The sequence below is a fragment of the Crocuta crocuta genome, unplaced genomic scaffold (genome assembly GCF_008692635.1).
Source record: "Crocuta crocuta isolate KB4526 unplaced genomic scaffold, BGI_CrCroc_1.0 scaffold209, whole genome shotgun sequence".
Taxonomy (NCBI): Eukaryota; Metazoa; Chordata; class Mammalia; order Carnivora; family Hyaenidae; genus Crocuta; species Crocuta crocuta.
Window position 1 is genome coordinate 4486832 of NW_027551566.1, and position 16840 is coordinate 4503671.

The 16840-nt window shown below is 45.7% G+C and overlaps 1 protein-coding gene across 5 annotated transcripts in view; it reads right to left on the bottom strand.

Annotated features, from left to right (window-relative positions):
• Nucleotides 1-208: 208 nt before the first annotated feature.
• The window catches only part of BANF2 (BANF family member 2), a 35905-nt gene continuing 19273 nt past the window's right edge, over nucleotides 209-16840 (bottom strand). For 4 of the 5 annotated variants that reach the window (XM_077750201.1, XM_077750200.1, XM_077750199.1 and 1 more), the window contains 2 exons: nucleotides 8849-8977; nucleotides 209-408 (listed from right to left, as the gene is read on the bottom strand). In XM_077750201.1, coding sequence (XP_077606327.1) covers nucleotides 262-408; nucleotides 8849-8974 — 273 coding nt within the window. In that variant the 5' untranslated portion in view covers nucleotides 8975-8977 and the 3' untranslated portion in view covers nucleotides 209-261. Of the gene's footprint in view, nucleotides 409-8848; nucleotides 8978-13684; nucleotides 13813-16840 lie in introns of all 5 variants that reach the window. The other variant, XM_077750202.1, reaches the window with a different exon arrangement.

Sequence of the window (16840 nt, forward strand, 5' to 3'; positions counted from 1 at the left end):
AATAGGGCACCTGGGTGGCTCAGTTGGTTGAGCATCAACTCTTAATTTTGGCTCAGGTTATGATCCCAGGGTCGTGGAATCGAGCCCTGCATCAGGCTCTGCATTGAGCAGGGAGCCTGCTTAGATTCTCTCCCTCTCCTTCTGCCCCCATTCCCCACTTGTGCTCTCTAAAATAAAAAATAACAAAAATAATGACCTCAAGCCAGGGTGTTAGTACAGAATGTGTCGTTTACCCAGGCATCAGAGCAAGGGGGTGTGTGCTTATAGGAAGCAGGAACACCACTCCTTCAGACAGTTGGAACTCTCCTGGGCCTCATACTCGGTGGCACCGCAACAACAAATGAGCCACTTCTGAAACTCAGCTTCATTCTTGTGCATCAGAAGGAACTGTCCCAACAGGATGTAGGCCTGTGGGGAAGGGGAATGAGGCAGGGAGAAAAACGGGAAAAGTTATAATAAACCGGCCAAGATGTGCTCTTCTCCAACACCAAAACTCGCATGAAAATCAAAGGAAGGGGCACAAGTCAGGTGTGGGGAAGAATGGTGGCAGGTCCTGAATCCCTGACCGAGGTAATGGGGATTCTGGGACTGGCCCTTGGTGAGATGTGAGCTCGAAATAAATGCACATCTCTCGGTATGTGGTTGCGGGCTGTCTAGCCTGGGGTGAACCAGAACTTGTTTTTCTCAACCTTAATGAGCCCATAGATCACCTGGGACCTTGCTAAAAGGGAGGTTCTGACTCAATAAGTCTGGAGCATGGCCTGAGAATCATCCAGGGACAACATTTTGAGTAGCAAGAGCCTAGCATACTTCTAATGCTCCCTTCTGGCCTCTGATCTAGTATTCTCTCTCTCTTTCTTTAAAGATCTTAAGTAATCTCTACACCCAACATGGGGCTCAAACTTACAACCCCATGATCAAGAGTTGCTGGCTTTACCAACTGGCACCAGCCAGGTGTCACCCAGGCACCCCTAGTATTTCTTTTCAAAACACACACACACATACACACACACACACACACACACACACACACACACACACACAAGGAGAAGTCAGAGAGGCTCCCCACCCCATCACTTCCTCTATGGACCTTGCAGAGTGTCTAACTCTCGTCACTATTGACATTGTGGGTGATTCTGTGCTGTTGGGGTGGAGCAGGGACTGTCCCGAGCATTGCAGGAAGTTTAGCAGCATCCCCAGCCTCTACCCACCAGATGCCAGTAGCACTCTCCTATCCACCCAGACTGTGACAATCATAACCATCTCCAGACATTGCCACATGTTCCTTTGAGGACAAAATCTCCCTGGATCAAGAATCACTGCCCATGGGGTTGGCAGACGAGGGGCATCTTAGCAACAATTTGTTCTTTCAAACCAGCTGTGTGACCTCAGGCAATTCACTTAACCTGTAGTGAAGACCCCAAGAACTCCGGCCTCACCTCAAAGCATACAACATGCCCCACCCCACCCTGCAAATGGAATTAAGCGGATCCAGCTTGAGAACATTAGGAAAATGAAAATTCCTTGCTTGTCCTGGATACGTGGCCCTGTGGGAGGAGTAGGGAACATATAAAACTCCATAAACCTTGCCTACCTTTCCCTTCTGAAGTCTGTGTGCATGAAAAATGCATGAAATTAACATTAAGTACACTGGGACAGATAGCTCTATGGCATTCTCTCATTCTCTAACTACTGCCCCACAGCCTTTCATTTCTCTCTTACAATTTTATCACATGATTATTGACAAGGACCAAGATCTCCATGGAGAAAGAGGTGCCTGAGACTACATGGCCGCAGATTGACTAAGCCACTAAATGGTGAAGCCTGGAGGTTTAAGATCATGTAAACACCCGCCTCTCGCGGCTGGTTTGGGGGCTCTCCAGCCTGGAATGAATGGGAACCAGCGTCCACGCTTGCGATCCTGGGCCCCTCTCCAGGAAAACCTGCTGGTGTCTGTTTGCTTTCAGTTACATTAAAACAAACAAACAAACAAACAAACAAACAAAAAAAAAACTTCACCCTAACCAAATGGAACATTTTTTTTTTTTAAAGATTAAATAGAAGCTGAGTCCCAGTTGTAAAATGTACCCAAGCCTTGGAACTTGGGGTTTCTTATTTTGAGTCATGGTCCAGTTGTTGAAAAGATTGAAAAAACAGCCAGGATGTCATGGTTATTTTAATCTGCTACCTTCATCATCTTTTTAGAAAAGCTATATGGATGTTTAGAACGATCTCATTTTATTTTATCAGTATCCTTGTATTTTTGCTGGTGATTTTATGATCTTTTGTAATTCAACATTTTAAAAAATGAACATTTGTTGAATGTTCATTGAGCCAGTTGCTGCAGTGAATGTGGGAGGTTGAGAGGTGAATAATAGGATCAAGGAACAAGGGGCTCTGTCCAAGGAGAGGGAGCATTAGTGATGATGATAAATAAGAGTAATAATGATGGTAATAGCAAGTGGCACTTGAGTACCTTCAATGGGCTCCAGACCCCTGGCACATTTTAACCCAGTCTCAATCTCCAGGTTGAATCACTAAGAATCTGAGAGATTGACTCTTGTTTTCCCGAGCCCCATTCTGGCTCATCCCGCCTGCCCGCATCTGGCCGGGCACCTATGGTGGCCTCGGCCATTTCTGGAGGCCTTGCTGCTGGGCCATCAGCCGGTGGCGATCAGAGCCTCCGCATCCCCGCCAACCTCAGCAGCGAGGAAGCCAGGGAATGCGTGGCATGCAGGACCAGCGGCACATTTTCCAGGAATGCTGTAGAAAAAGGGCCTCTTCTTGTGGCTTCTGGAGCCAAGTTGCAACCTGTCTCTTTTCCTCTTACTCTGCCACCTTCCAGCGGTGGGGAGGGAAAGTTAGCTCACATCACCCTGCTCCCAAGGGAAGCCGGAGTCGTGGGCCCCCATCACGGCCCTACCCAAAACCTGCTTGGTTTCTCCACTGGTTTCAGAAAGCGAGCCCTTCACCAAGGAGAAGAAAATCTCTCACCCCTCTCTACTTGGACCAAAGGGCCAAATTTCTGGCTGTGGGGAGGGTGATGCAGAGACACCCTGAGCAGACAGCTCAGCGTGCCCCCACCACCCTGGACAGAGCCCCCCTTGGTTTAGTGTTTTGCAGCTGCATCTTGAAGTCCTCAGTATATGTGAACGAGGACCTCATATCTTCATTTTGCACTAGATAGCTGGTCCTAGTGCAAAATGTCAATTAAAACTTTTTGTCTCCACTGTAACACCTGGCCTTTTTTTTAACTTTTTTTTTTTGTTTGAGTAAAGTTAATGCACCTGAGTTTCAGGTGGACAACAGAGGTCTGCCATCTTGGCCCTCTCTGATTCTCAGGCTTGTCTGATACCTCTACCTGGAGCTGCCATTCCTTGGAGCCTACAGTGAAGGCACTTACGTAGCCACAAGACTTCGTTGTGTGATCAACAAGTCTCTTTTTCTCTAACCAGATGTTGGCTCTTCAGCCTTCATGACCACTGGTAGCCATTGACAAATTTGAAAATCCAGTACCTCTCAATCATTTCTGGCTTAAAACTCCTTGCCGCAGTGCAAATGCTTGATCCAATGCAGGGCTTGCCCCTTCTTCTTTCTTCTCCATGTCTCCCTGGGATATACTTTTGATTTTAAGTTTATTTATTTATTTTAAGAAAAACAGAGATAGCATTGGGGGAGGGGGAAGAGGGAGAGACAGAGACAGAGACAGAGAGAGACAGAGAATCCCAAGCAGGCTCCACACTGCCAGCAGAAAGTCCAAGATGGGGCTCAAGCTCAAGAAACCATGAGATTGTGACCTGAGCCAAAATCAAGAGTCAGAAGCTTAACCGACTAAGCCACCCAGGCACTCTTTTGGGATATAATCATACTAAAAAAGTATGTTTGACTGAGATTCAGATTTAACTGAGTGGTTCCCTATATTTTTTCTGGCAACCCTATGCAGGGTAACCCCAAACTTGCATGACTGACTCCTTGTAGGGCCCAGGTGTCTGGGAGTGGGGTCCTTTGCATTACTAACCCCCACCCCCGCCGGGGACTGTCTGCCCAGATTCAGATTTCACCTTTCTCACCCCAAGTGACTTTGAGCAGTCACGTGGCTATCCATTTCCCCATCAGTAAAATGGAGGTGAAATAGTATACCTTATAGGACTTTTTGGTGATTAAATGAGATATATGTCATGCATTGAGGGCAGTGCCTGACATGTAGCAAATATTATGCACAAGTTCTGTGATTAGGAGAGCCTTAGGCAGCAGGTAGTCACCCAGAACACATACCCCTCCCTGATCTTCCAAGTATCTTTCAGGAGGAAGATTTAGTCTCAAGGATATGACTTTATAGTGTCTTCAAAGAGCACTGAACCAAACTAGAGTCTCTAGGATGGAAATGTACTTCCTCACTGTTGGATGACTTCAGGGTTATCCCTACAGTAAAACACCTGCCTTGTAGGGCACTGCTCAAAGTCCCTGGATTTACTGAGTGCCTGGAAATTCACTTGCCCCTGGGCAGGGCTTTCATAGGGAGAGGAGGAGGTACAAAGATCATAGCACCATCCTGTGCTTCAGAGGAGACATGGGAGAGCCCCAAAGGCAAGCTGTGCCTCGCTAGCATAAAGAGTATGGGTTCTCAGGCCATGTGTGGAAAAAGTAATCAACAGTACAAATGTCACAGCAAGGGGTCCTGTTGAATACTCTGTGTTTAGAAACACAAGCTTGTTAGGCTGGGGTGGGTAGGCAGAAGGAAGGCTTTCTTCCCAGAGAAGGTCGATAGTGAATGGGGTCCTGAAGGGGGTGAATGTCTATTTCAAGAAAGGCCTGCAGGAGGGTGGTCCCATATGTGTTTGTGATTCATGGACAGTCTGGCTTGGGTATGGAGTGGATGAGGGTGGGCAATATAAGACAGAGCTAGAGCTGGGCCGTGGAAAGCCTTCAGCACCTTATGCACAACGTATTTTCCTTTCTTGGTCATTCCTTTGTCCTTTGCAGCCCTTCCACCATTAAATCTAGACCAACACTGTTCAGTAGAAATTTATTTTTTTAACGTTTATTTATTCATTTTGAGAGGGGGAGGGGCAGAGAGAGAGAGAGAATCCCACGCAGGTTCTGCACTATCAGTGCAGAGCCTCACACGGGGCTCAAACCCATGAATCATGAAATCATAACCTGAGCCAAAGTCAAGAATCGGACTGGGATGCTCAAGTGACTGAGCCACCCAGGTGCCCCTGTCCAGTAGAAATTTAATGTGAGCCAGCCATATATATAATTTTTAATTTTCCAGTAGCCACAGGAAAAGGGTGGGGGATGAAACAGGTGAAATGAGTTCTGGTACCATGCTTTATTTTCTATTTCAAAAATCTTATTTCAACATGTAACCAATAAAAAATTATTGATGAGATACTTGACATTTGGAGGGGTACTTTAAAATCTTAAATCTTTAAATCACCTCATGTATATTACATACACAGCACATTTTTATTCAGACATGTGCTCAAAAGGTACAAATGGCCAGTGACCACCGTTATTAGACAGCAGAGGTCTAGATTCTCAGAGATCTAGATCTGCGAAAGCTGGGGGGAAGGGCAGGCACAAAATAACCCAGGAAGGGTGCAGTCAAATTTTTGACTGTCGAGGTCCTGAAGAGTCTTGGGTGAATCCATAGAGGAATCAATAGTTTTATTTAAAAGTCATGCCATAGCTGAGGGAGGGAGGGGACAGCTACACCCCAGCAGATGCCAGCAAGGACAAAGGTTAGCATAAGGCCCAGAAAGGTGTCCCTCTGTAAGGTCTCATCTCCTGCAGGCAGGGTATAAAACTCCAGGAGCTCAGAGGATGTAACATCTCTGCATGCTACTATAAAGATGGATATATGTGTCATCATGCATTTGTCCAAACCCATAGAAACTCTGCACGTGAACCCTAATGTAAACCATGGAGCCTGGGTGATTGTGATGTGCCACTGTAATTACTGCAATGGTTACAAATGTACCACTCTGGTGGCAGTGTGGCTAAGGAGAGAGGCTGTACATGTGTGGGGGCAGGGGATACATAGGAAATTTCTGCATCTTCTGCTCAGTTTTGCTGTAAGCCTAAAAGCGCCCTAAAAATAAAAGTTTCAAAAATGTATAGGAGCCTGCATTTTTATCTGCTAAATCTGAGACCCCTTCCCTGCCCACCCTGGAGACTCTTATTGCTGGCCCTACCCGCTGACCGGTCCTCACCCAGAAGCCCTTGTTCACCTACAAAGTGTCTCATGGATCCTTTCAGAGGCCCATCCAGGCTCCAGCCCTGATATGGAGTCTAGCCACCACATCCCAGCAGAAGTCCCCTCCATGATGCGGTAACCCCTCCGACCCTGATCTGCCTGCCTGGTTTGTGAGGATACATGGCCATTCTCATCCTCACTCGGGCCCCTGATCAAGGAACTAACTCCTTGGAGCTTCTGTCTTCTCCTTTGTAAAGGGGACATAGTGGCCCTCATCTTATTTGCAGGTAAGTGAGGGGCTCAAAGCAAAGGAGAAAGGTGAAATCCCCTGTGTCAGTGCTTGGAATCAGCGCCCCTAGGAATGAGTAGGGCCTGGAAGTGGTGTGCTGGTCTTGGTGCTCACCAGGAGGTTGTGGACACAAGAGGGGCCTGGCCACACACAGACAAACAGCTCCTTCTTCCCTACAGCCCTTCCTGTGTGGAGCAGCTTCTGGGATGCCTGACATTTTCCCATTATTCATTCATTCCTTTATCTTTTAAAAAAATTTTTAACATTTATTCATTTTTGAGAGACAGAGAGTGAGTGGGGGAGGAACAGAGAGACAGAGAGGGAGACACAGAATCTGAGGCAGGCTCCAGGCTCCGAGCTATCAGCACAGAGCCTGAGCAGGGCTCAAACTCACAAACTGTGAGAGATCATGAAGTCAGATGCTTAACCAACTACACCACCCAGGCACCCCAATTCATTCCTTTATCTTAAATATGGCTCTCTCTCTCTCTCTCTCTCTATATATATATATATATACACATATATATATACATGTTAGGCTGGAAACAAGCTGGAAAAGGCAAAACTAGAGGGAAAGAAAATAATTCAGCAGTTGCTAGGGGCTGAGGGTGGGGGATATGAAGGACACAGGGGAACATCTGGAAATGATAGGATTGTTCTAGGTCTTGATTGTGGTAGTGGCTTCATGGCTGCATGCGTTTGTCAAATCTTGCATAATTGTGTACTAAAAAAGGTGACGTTTGCTATATGCAAATAAAAATATTTTTTTAAATGCCACGTATGTCTGAACAACAGCAAAAAACATTAAATCAAAGGTTTTAGAAGCCAGAATAATGGTTACTTCTGAGAGTGGGGGGATGACACGGACAAGGGAGACACACAATGCAACCATCTGGCATTCTGGAGGTGTCCAATCACTGGATCTTGGGGGTGGGTCCATGAGCATACATACATGTAAAAATTCACTGAGCTGAACCCTTCATATCAATGCAAGCACACCACAATAGAAAAGAAAAGGGGACAATCATTACTTTTAAAAAGGAATTTTGAATGGAAAATGTCTTCCCTAGCCAGACTTGCTTACTCCACTACCTGCTAGGGAAGGGTTCCATCTTTTATCTTGGAGGAAAGAATCAAATCTACGTCAGTCGTGGAGCTCCAGCTTGCTGACATACCACCTGTTGGATGTTAAATTGGCTGGTAGATTGGGGTGATTTTCAGAATATTTAGCAACTGGTGCAGGCAGAGTGTCAACCAGAAAACCATCAGAAAAACCACAGGCCCAGGAGTTCAGATACCCCCCTGGGAGCAGCCATGCACTGTATACTGACAGCACACCAAACTGATTATCAGTTTTGTGTGCCACAGTTCCCAGCCTCTTTGGGTGTTGCTGTAAATTCTTCTTGTGCAGTGGTGCAGACTAACATTAAAAACTGAAGGGAATGGGGGAGCCCTGGTGGCTCAGTTGATTAAGTATCTGATTTTTGCTCAGGTCATGATCTAGTGGTCCATGAGTTCAAGACCCATGTCAGACTCTGTGCTGACAGCTCAGAGCCTGGAGCCTGGTTGGGATTCTGTGTCTCCCTCTCTCGGTCCCTCCCCTACTCACACTCTGTCTCTCTCGGTCTCCCTCAAAAATAAATAAACATTTTAAAAAACTGAAGGGAATGAACAGCAATAACTGTGTGTGAAATCTCCTCACAGGTGTGCAATGTTCTAAGTAGATTCCCATTCACCTCTGCATGTGCTCACTTTCTTTGGGTTTTCTCAGAATCATCTCCTATTCTCCTCTAAAGTTCCAAGCAGTTTTACCAGCACCATAAAAACCAAATCATTATGTAGAAAAGGAATGTTTGGATTCCACTGGATGCCCTTGAGGCCGGCCATTCTTGGGTTGTGAGTGACATCTTAGAACAGCTCATATCCTCTTACTCTGGTGTAGACCCCAGTCTGCTGTTACTCCACCTGCTGTTGCCAGGGTGGTGCCTGACAAGTGAGACCCCGCGAGTCTCTTCTTGGAGGTGGGCAGTGCATCCAAATCATCTGTCCTGACAGCTCAGCCCCAGGCTCGCATGGCTGGTTCACTTCTGTTGACCTCTGGGTGTTGGAACACCCACTGAATCATGCCTGGCCCAGCTGCTCTGAGCCAAAGTCATTCAATTTGCCCATCATCTACTGGCCCTCAAGGATGCCCAAGCATGAGGGGTCAGCAGCACTGAAGACTGGGGCACCCTGCCAAGTGGCAGCTTTGCTCTCTCATGGCCCCTTGCAGGGACATGGAGCAGCAGTTGCCATCTGGCAAGAATAGGGGAAGAGACATTGGAGAGAGAAGGTAGGGAAATATGAAAAAAGTGAATTACCTTGTTGAAACCTTTGGTGACCAAATTGATTGCAAGCTCACGGCTGATCCCGTCCACCCAGGCAACATCCTTTTCTCCGATGGGTTCAGAGAGGAAGGCTCTCAGCCTGGGAGACATGTGATCCATCTCCTGTAATGGCAGTGGGAGGAACAGGGTTAGGAGGTGGCTGGCTCCTCACAGTGAGAGGGACGATGGGGGATTGCCTTGCCAAGGGATGGAGGCAACAGATGATGGCAGGCTTCCTTCCAGCACCCAATGGTTATTGGGGACTTTTAGATATCAGGGACATGCCCTGCACTGAGGGCCTCAACACATTCATTCCCACCTGGATACGCTGAGAGATGTGTAATGATGGCCATGAATGAGTCCAGTAAATTCCACCAAAAGACTGTGTTTAACACTAAGAACTGCGATATGTTCTCCTCTCCTCCTCTTCCCACCCTAAGTGCTTAAAGGAACGTTGTTTCTTGAGACTAGAATTGTGGTTGGGGCAATGGGGATATGGGGTCATAGGTGCAAATGTTTAGTTATGTGGAGTGAATATATTCTGGGCAGCTAATATACAGCATAGTAATAATGGTTAACAAAAATGTATGGTATACTTGAAAATTTCTAAGAGGATAGATCTTAAGTTAAATCTCACCATATGCGCATATACAAAAGAATACCTATATGAAACACTGAGGGAGAAGTTGTTTAGCTTGATTGTAGTGATCTTTGCACAATGTGTGTATATATATCATTCAAATTATACACCTTAAAATTTTTTTCCTGGAGTGTTTTTTAAAAATGTGTGTATATATTTGGTGNGACAGAAAGAATCTCAAGTAGGCTCCATGCTGTCAGCGCAAAGCCTGACCTGGGGCTCGATCTCATGAACCGTGAAATCATGACCTGAGACGAGATCAAGAGTCAGTCTCTTAACTGACTGAGACACCCAGATGCCCCTGTACACCTTAATTTCTGTAAGTCCAGGATATCTCAATAAGGTTGTCTGAAAGAAAACAAAGCATTGCTTCTCTTAGCTAATTAACCTACCTTCTCCATCATCAACACTTTCATCACACTCTGTAATAGTTGGTTGTTTGGTGGCAAGTAACAGAAATCTCTTAAGCTAAACCAAATATTAAAGAAGACATCACAGAAATCAAAAGCCTAAGGGAAAGGATGGGTATGAGCTCAAGGCCACAGCTCCATTTTCTCTGATTCTTTCAACTTTTTCTCCTTGTGTTGGCTTCAGTCTTGATTGGTTCCCCTCATGGCAGCAAAAGGGCTGCTTCAGGACTCACATTACTCAATGTTCCACCCCAGAAGAAAAACGAGTGTTCCAAGGAGAAGCCCATCCAGTCTTGAAGGTCTGCACAGGGTCCTAGATTTGGAGTGGAGTTAGCTTTCTCTAAACCATACAAGTTGTGAGATACAGTGTAGTTACCCGAACAAAATTGGGATTATTACCTAGAGAAGGGGGATGAGTGTTACATAGGAAACAAAATATCCCACTAAAGTCCACTCCTTTGGTGACCCAACATTGGTACACTCTCATTCCCTTAAATCATCATCAGAAATACCCATACTGACAAATGTGGACTCACCTTCTCCCTCAAAGGGTAAAGCCCTATGACTCATCTAGTTACTGTATTCAGTATTTTCTGGAAGATGCATCATACTCTCCATCATGTCTGGAAGTAGCAACTCATGGGATGGTAACCCATGAATTCTGAACTTCATTACCATCAATATAGTAAGTGCTAGGGGAAAAAACCCAGTGTATCTGCAATAAAAATTTCAAGAAAGGCAATTCTCCATTTGAAGAAGGGGACAATGGAAAACACATTCAGAAGTCATTGGCCTACAGTATATACAATATTGAGGAAATATTGGGGGGATTCCTTGCCATGATGGTAAAGCAAGTTCCTCAGTCAGCAGAGATGGTTGGCCCCAATTCTGGGTATCTGCCCCATTCACTGCCTTGTTAAAATCTGAGTGGGCATAGGGTTGATGTCTTTCAAGGAGTGTCACTGCTTTAACAACATACTTCTTGTGGGTACAAGTTCAGGGATTGCCCCCAAGGAATGGGCAATTTCAGGCATAAGTTGGCCACTTTCTTTGGCAAGTCAGTACCCTAAAGAATTTACTGGGTTTCTTCTATTCAAGGCCATGGGCCAGTAGTTGAAGTTGGATTTTGCCTCACATCAGAATCCTTGAACTGGCAACTGGGCTCTCTGCCTTGCCCATTGCCCCGTTCCTCAGATTTGTGGTATCTTCCTTTACCTCTCGCGTGAAGGTACCCCAAGACTGCTTCCTGTCCCCCAGCCGTATCCTAGCTGCATGTCCGCAGTGAGTTGTCCCAGTCATGAGGCTGCATGTGTCTAAGACCAGATGCTCCATAGAGACCTGGGAGCTGGGGGCACTGTTTTTCCAGGACCCCAATCTTTTCTCTTGTTAAATCACCCAACTTGCTACCTGCGTTCTAACTCCAGTTCTATACATCAGCTTTGTTGACTCTGCGGGACTTGCTCATCAAAGTCCAGTCACTTTGGATTGCAGACCACAGGCAGAAAGGTCCTCTCTCAGCAAAGATGAGTTTTTATCCCTCCCCATTTTCAAACGGGCTACCTCCTTCTAAATTTGAGTCTCTTAGGACCTTAACAAAGACTGCCAGAGGTAGACAACATCCTGAGTATTTTCCTCCAGATCTCCAAATGTCATATCTCCCTCCACATAGGGACTCTATCCCAGAGTAAAACAGGAATAAGTAACCGTTTTTGCTAAACCGGGATCACCAACTTCCTAGTTCCGGGTAAAGACACTGCTGCTCTCTGTGTGAACACATCTTCTTGGCCAAGCCACATTTGAAGTTTGCTTATTGTAGCACCCCTTTCTTTGTACCAAACTCTGGGTCAGTTTGGACAGTTTATAATTCAAGTCACAGAAAAATCGAGTTCAAACTGGTGTACACAGTAAGGTTTTATTAACATATGCCACCAAAAGCCCCAGAGATGGATCACAAGCCTCCAGCTTGAGTTCCTTGCAAGCCTCTTGGCTCAGACTCCTTTTATATATCAGTTCAGTCTTCAGCTTGATTCCTTCATGGAAATTATCAGGCTGTAGCTGGACCTAGCATCACTTTTGCAAAATGTGGCCCCGTCCCTCAAAGGAAAACTGTTTTTCCCTCAAAGCTGCCAATGAATGTCTTCTCCAGTCCAAACTCCCATATGCCAAGACCTGATGTGTGTCCTTCCTCTGGTTCAGAAGGCAAGTCAGTGACCTACAAAGCACATAGGCTGCAGGGGTGGGAGTGGGGCACAAAATCAGGGTAGCTGCCATGTTAGTGGGGGTAGTCATCCCCTACTATGATACAAGACAAGGTCAGGAGACCAACCCAGTGTCCACCACACGGTCCCCAGTAGATTGCAAGAGCCACAGCTACCTCCTAATGCCCTTTGCTGCCCACCCCAGCCCCAGCCCCAGTGTCTGGCATGCAGTAAGCACTCTGAGACCTAAATGACCAATCCATCCATTGTTTTCAAATGCTTCCAGCACTGGCCCCCTTGCCTGTTCCCACACTCCCAATTCTCCACACCTAATGTCCAGCTCCCCTACATAAGCCTTCCTACTCCAGGGGACATTTGTGACACTTGAGGGACACAAATTCTCCAAGTGAGAAATCTGAAAGCACTGATTTTAAGAGTCAGGGGACTCCTAAGTACAGAGGCCTTGATGTGTTGGCAGCTTTGAGGAAGGAAAGCTGGAGCCAAGACTGGTTGTCCAGGGTCCCCTGACCTTGTGGGCCTCAAATACACAGATGTGTGAGTTGTGAATACACTGTTATGTGGGGAGGGCATTGATCTCTCTAGCATCTCAATATGAAGATCTCTCTTAATCTCTGCAAATGTGTTAAAGGGTGAGCTCTATATCCCCCATCCCCTCCTTGGGTGATTAGTCAGGATTGGGGGTCCAGCTCAGGGCTGGGCTGTAGGAGATCAGAGTTTCTAAGCAGGAGGAAGAGCCCCAGAGAGTGCTGGTGGGGTTCACCAGCTTTGCCCAGGGAAAATTCCATTTACTATCCACGTTGGCCATCTGTTAAGTTAAACAGCTCTGCCCATTAAAAGAATAAATGGAAACTACAACATTGCTATCAATGCAGCAGCAGCATCAAAGACAGGTAATGATTAGCAACACCTTGTGTGTATTTGCTTTTCTCACACACCTCATCTCACTTTGATCCTTGAAACACTCTAGAGCATAGGCGGTAGCAACTTTTATCCTCCTGAGGACCCACTGATTGGAAGGCCCTAACATTCATTAGGATGCTTTTATCTGCAACAGTGGCTCTTAATCGGGTGCAAATTGTTTCCCCCTCTGAACCCCAAATATTTGGCAATCTGTCCAGAGACATGTTGGGGTGTCAAAGCTGAGGGAGGGGGTAGTGCTATTGGCATCTAATGGGTAGAAGTCAGGGTTGCCACCTAACATCCTGTAATGCATACAATAGCCCTCCCACCACAAAGAATTATGCAGCCCCAAATGTCGATAGTTTCAAGGGTGAGAAACCTTTGGCTAAAAGTAACAGAAAACCCTGACTCAAATGGCCTTAAACAAGAAGTACTTTTCTAATCTCACATTATCAGAAATCCATTGCTGAGGTGGACCTCAGGATTTTGTCCGTTAGTGGCCATGTGTGTGCATATGTGTCAAGGACCAGACTAGCAGTGTCCAAGGTCCCAAGATGCATACAGAATTTGCTTGGGTTCTGTCCTAACATGGAAACTTCAAAAGGAAGGACAGGCCATTTCTTCTTTGGTGTCCCCAGAACCTTTTTTCAGTAGAACTTACCTTAGTTTCATTGGCCAGAACCAGACAACATGTCCACCTGTAAGCCAGTCACTGTCAGGGGAGTGGTCTGTGTGAGGGTATGGATGAGGTCAGCCCCCTGAACATAGCAGCTCAGAGAATGCTGGGTTCTGAAAGAAATAGGGAGAGGAGGTGGATGCTAGGTAGCAAAAGTCCATGTCCACCATGTCTTCCAAATTAGTCAAAGGGTCAGTCATCACAATTAGCACTTCTGAAAGTTTCATGTGCACACAGACCACCTGCAGTGGGGGTGGGAGAGTCTTGTCTAAAAATGGGGGTTCTGGAAGCACTTGGGTGGCTCAGTCAGTTAAGTGTCCAACTTCGGCTTAGGTCATGATCTCGCTGCTCATGTGTTCAAGCCCCACATCTGGCTCTGTGCTGGTAGCTCAGAGCCTGGAGCCTGCTTCGGATTCTGTGTCTTCCTCTCTCTCTGCCCCTCCCCCGCTTGCATTCTATCTCTCTCTCAAAAATGAATACGTTAAAAAATTCTTTTAATAAAATTTTTAAAATGGGGGTTCTGATGCAAAAGGTCTCAGGTGTGACCCAAGGTGCTACATTCCTAGCCAGCTCCCAAGAAGATCCCCATGCTGGGGGCCCACAGATCACACTTTGAATTACATGATGCCCTTTCCCCCCTTTTTATATTTTATATTGAATTGTGGCAAAATACACATAGCATAAAATTTACTGTCTTTTAAAAAAATTTTTAGGGGCGCCTGGGTGGCTTAGTTGGTTAAGCGCCCGACTTTCGCTTAGGTCATGATCTCGCGGTTCGTGGGTTCGAGTCCTACGTCGGGCTCTATGCTGACTGCCAGCTCGGAGCCTGGAGCCTGTTTCAGAGTCTGTGACTCCCTCTCTCTCTGACCCTCCCCTGCTCACACTGTCTCTCTCTCTCTCTCTCTCAGAAATAAATTTTTTAAAAAAATTTAAAAATTAAAAAAAAATTTTTAACATTTATTTATTTTTGAGAGACACAGAGAGACAGAGCATGAGCAGGGGAGGGGCAGAGAGAAAGGGAGACACATAATCTGAAGCAGGCTCCAGGGTCTGAGCTGGTAACACAGAGCCTGATATGGGGCTAGAACTCATGGACCATGAGATCATGACCTAAGCTGAAGTCAGACACTTAACTGACTGAGCCACCCAGGCACCCCTAAAATTTACTGTCTTAACTATTCTTAAGTGTCTAGTTAGGTAGTGTTGAGTATATTCACATTGTTGTGCAACCAACCTCCAGAAGTCTTTTCATCTTGCAAAACTAAAAACTCTAAGTCAAGTTTAGAATTTGCCTACTCCAGATTGCTCATATAAGTAGAATCATAAGTATTTGTCTTTTTGTGGTTGGCTTATTTCACTTAGCATGATGTCTTCAATGTTCAACCATGTTGTAACATGGGTCAGAATCTTCTTTCTTTTTTTTAAGTTTATTTATTTATTTTGAGAAGTGTGGGGCAGAACGGGAGAGAGAGAGAGAGAGAGAGAGAGAACTCCAAGTAGGCTCCGCACTGTCAGCAGTGTGAGCCTGATGTGGGGCTTGAACACATGAACCTTGAGATCAAGACCTGAGCTCAAACAGAGTTGGATGCTCAACTGACTGAGCCACCCAGGCACCCCAGAATCTTCTTCCTTTTTAAGAATAATATTCCACTGTATAGATACATCACATCTTGTTTATTCATTCGTCCATCAGTGGACACTGGCTTGCTTCTACCTTTTGGCTATTGGGAATGATGCTGCTATAAGCATAGGTGGGCAAACATCTCTTCAAGATCCTGCTTTCGATTCTTTTGGATTGAGTGGAATCACTGGATTATATGGTAATTCTATGTTTCATCTTTGGAGGACCACTGCACAGTTTTCCACAGTGACTGTACCAATGCTGTGTGTTCTTAAACTTTACCACACATTAGGCTCATACTGGAAGACACAACCCATGCTTGGATCCCTCCTCTAGCATTTGACTTAATTAGCATGGGGTAGGGCCCGGACATTGGAACTTTTAAAAACTCTCAGGAGAGTCCCATATACTGCCAAGTTTGAGAGCCACTGTTTCCCTGTCATTTGCTTTTTCCTCATAAAGTTATGAGCAGGTTTTCTAGGATGATGGGATTTCAACTAAGTGGGACTTTATAGTGGGTTGTCTAATGTCCATGTTTCCAGATGGCTAATGTTCACCTACTAGCAGGCAGTGTCTGTCCCCCCTCCCCAGGCACATCAAATCCTCATTAGCCATCAACAGGAAGATTTAACTATGACCCCTGATGGCTTTGAAGTCAGAGAACTTCAGAGCAGACAGACCTCAATAACGGCCTGCTCCTTTTTTTTTTTTTTAATTAAAAAAAGGGACCTTTACTTCAAAGGAAATTTTACCTGGAATCCCTTTATATAAAATAGATCAAAGCAGAATTACTTTGTTGACTTTCGAAAGAAGGGAGGCCACTAGAGCCTGCTCTGGATATGCGGAGCCATCCCTGTGGCCCCCCTTGTGTCCCCTTCAAACCCCTGTCTGATCCAGCCTAAAGTCTTCATTTCACCCTAAGAAAACCAAGGCCCCAGAAGTTAAGCTGCCTGCTCAGAATTCTGCACTGAGCACAATATGGTTGGCTCTGTTTCCCAGGGGAGCACTCTGTCTAAGACCCCATGCATCACCTGGGTGGGCTTCAGGGAGGGCTACATCATGGTTGGATCAATCACTCAGCCATCATATGGCAATACTACGCCAGATGCCTTAACATGGTCCCGCCTTGTAAAAAAGTCTTAGATTACAAGGTGTTCTCTCAATGACCCCATCTTGAACCACAAACTACTGTTTGGGGAGGATACATTGGCAGGAAATGACTTCAACCAAGTCAGGTTTTAGAGGCTCACAGAAGTCACTTACCTGTTTAAATAAGGAGTAAAAGGGTCAATGGAATTTAATCATGATTCTCAAAGGGATGACCTTCTAATTGCAAATGTTTGGCATTGTTTAAAGATCACTTTAAAAATCTATACAATGAGTCTGTGAGGAGGCAATCACAAGTGCCCCATTAGATTAATGGAGTGGGGGTGGGGGGTGCTACTCTAATATCATACAAATTGGTACTGGGGGCTTGGGATACAATTTCCAGTGGGGACATTGTACACAATTCAAAAAGT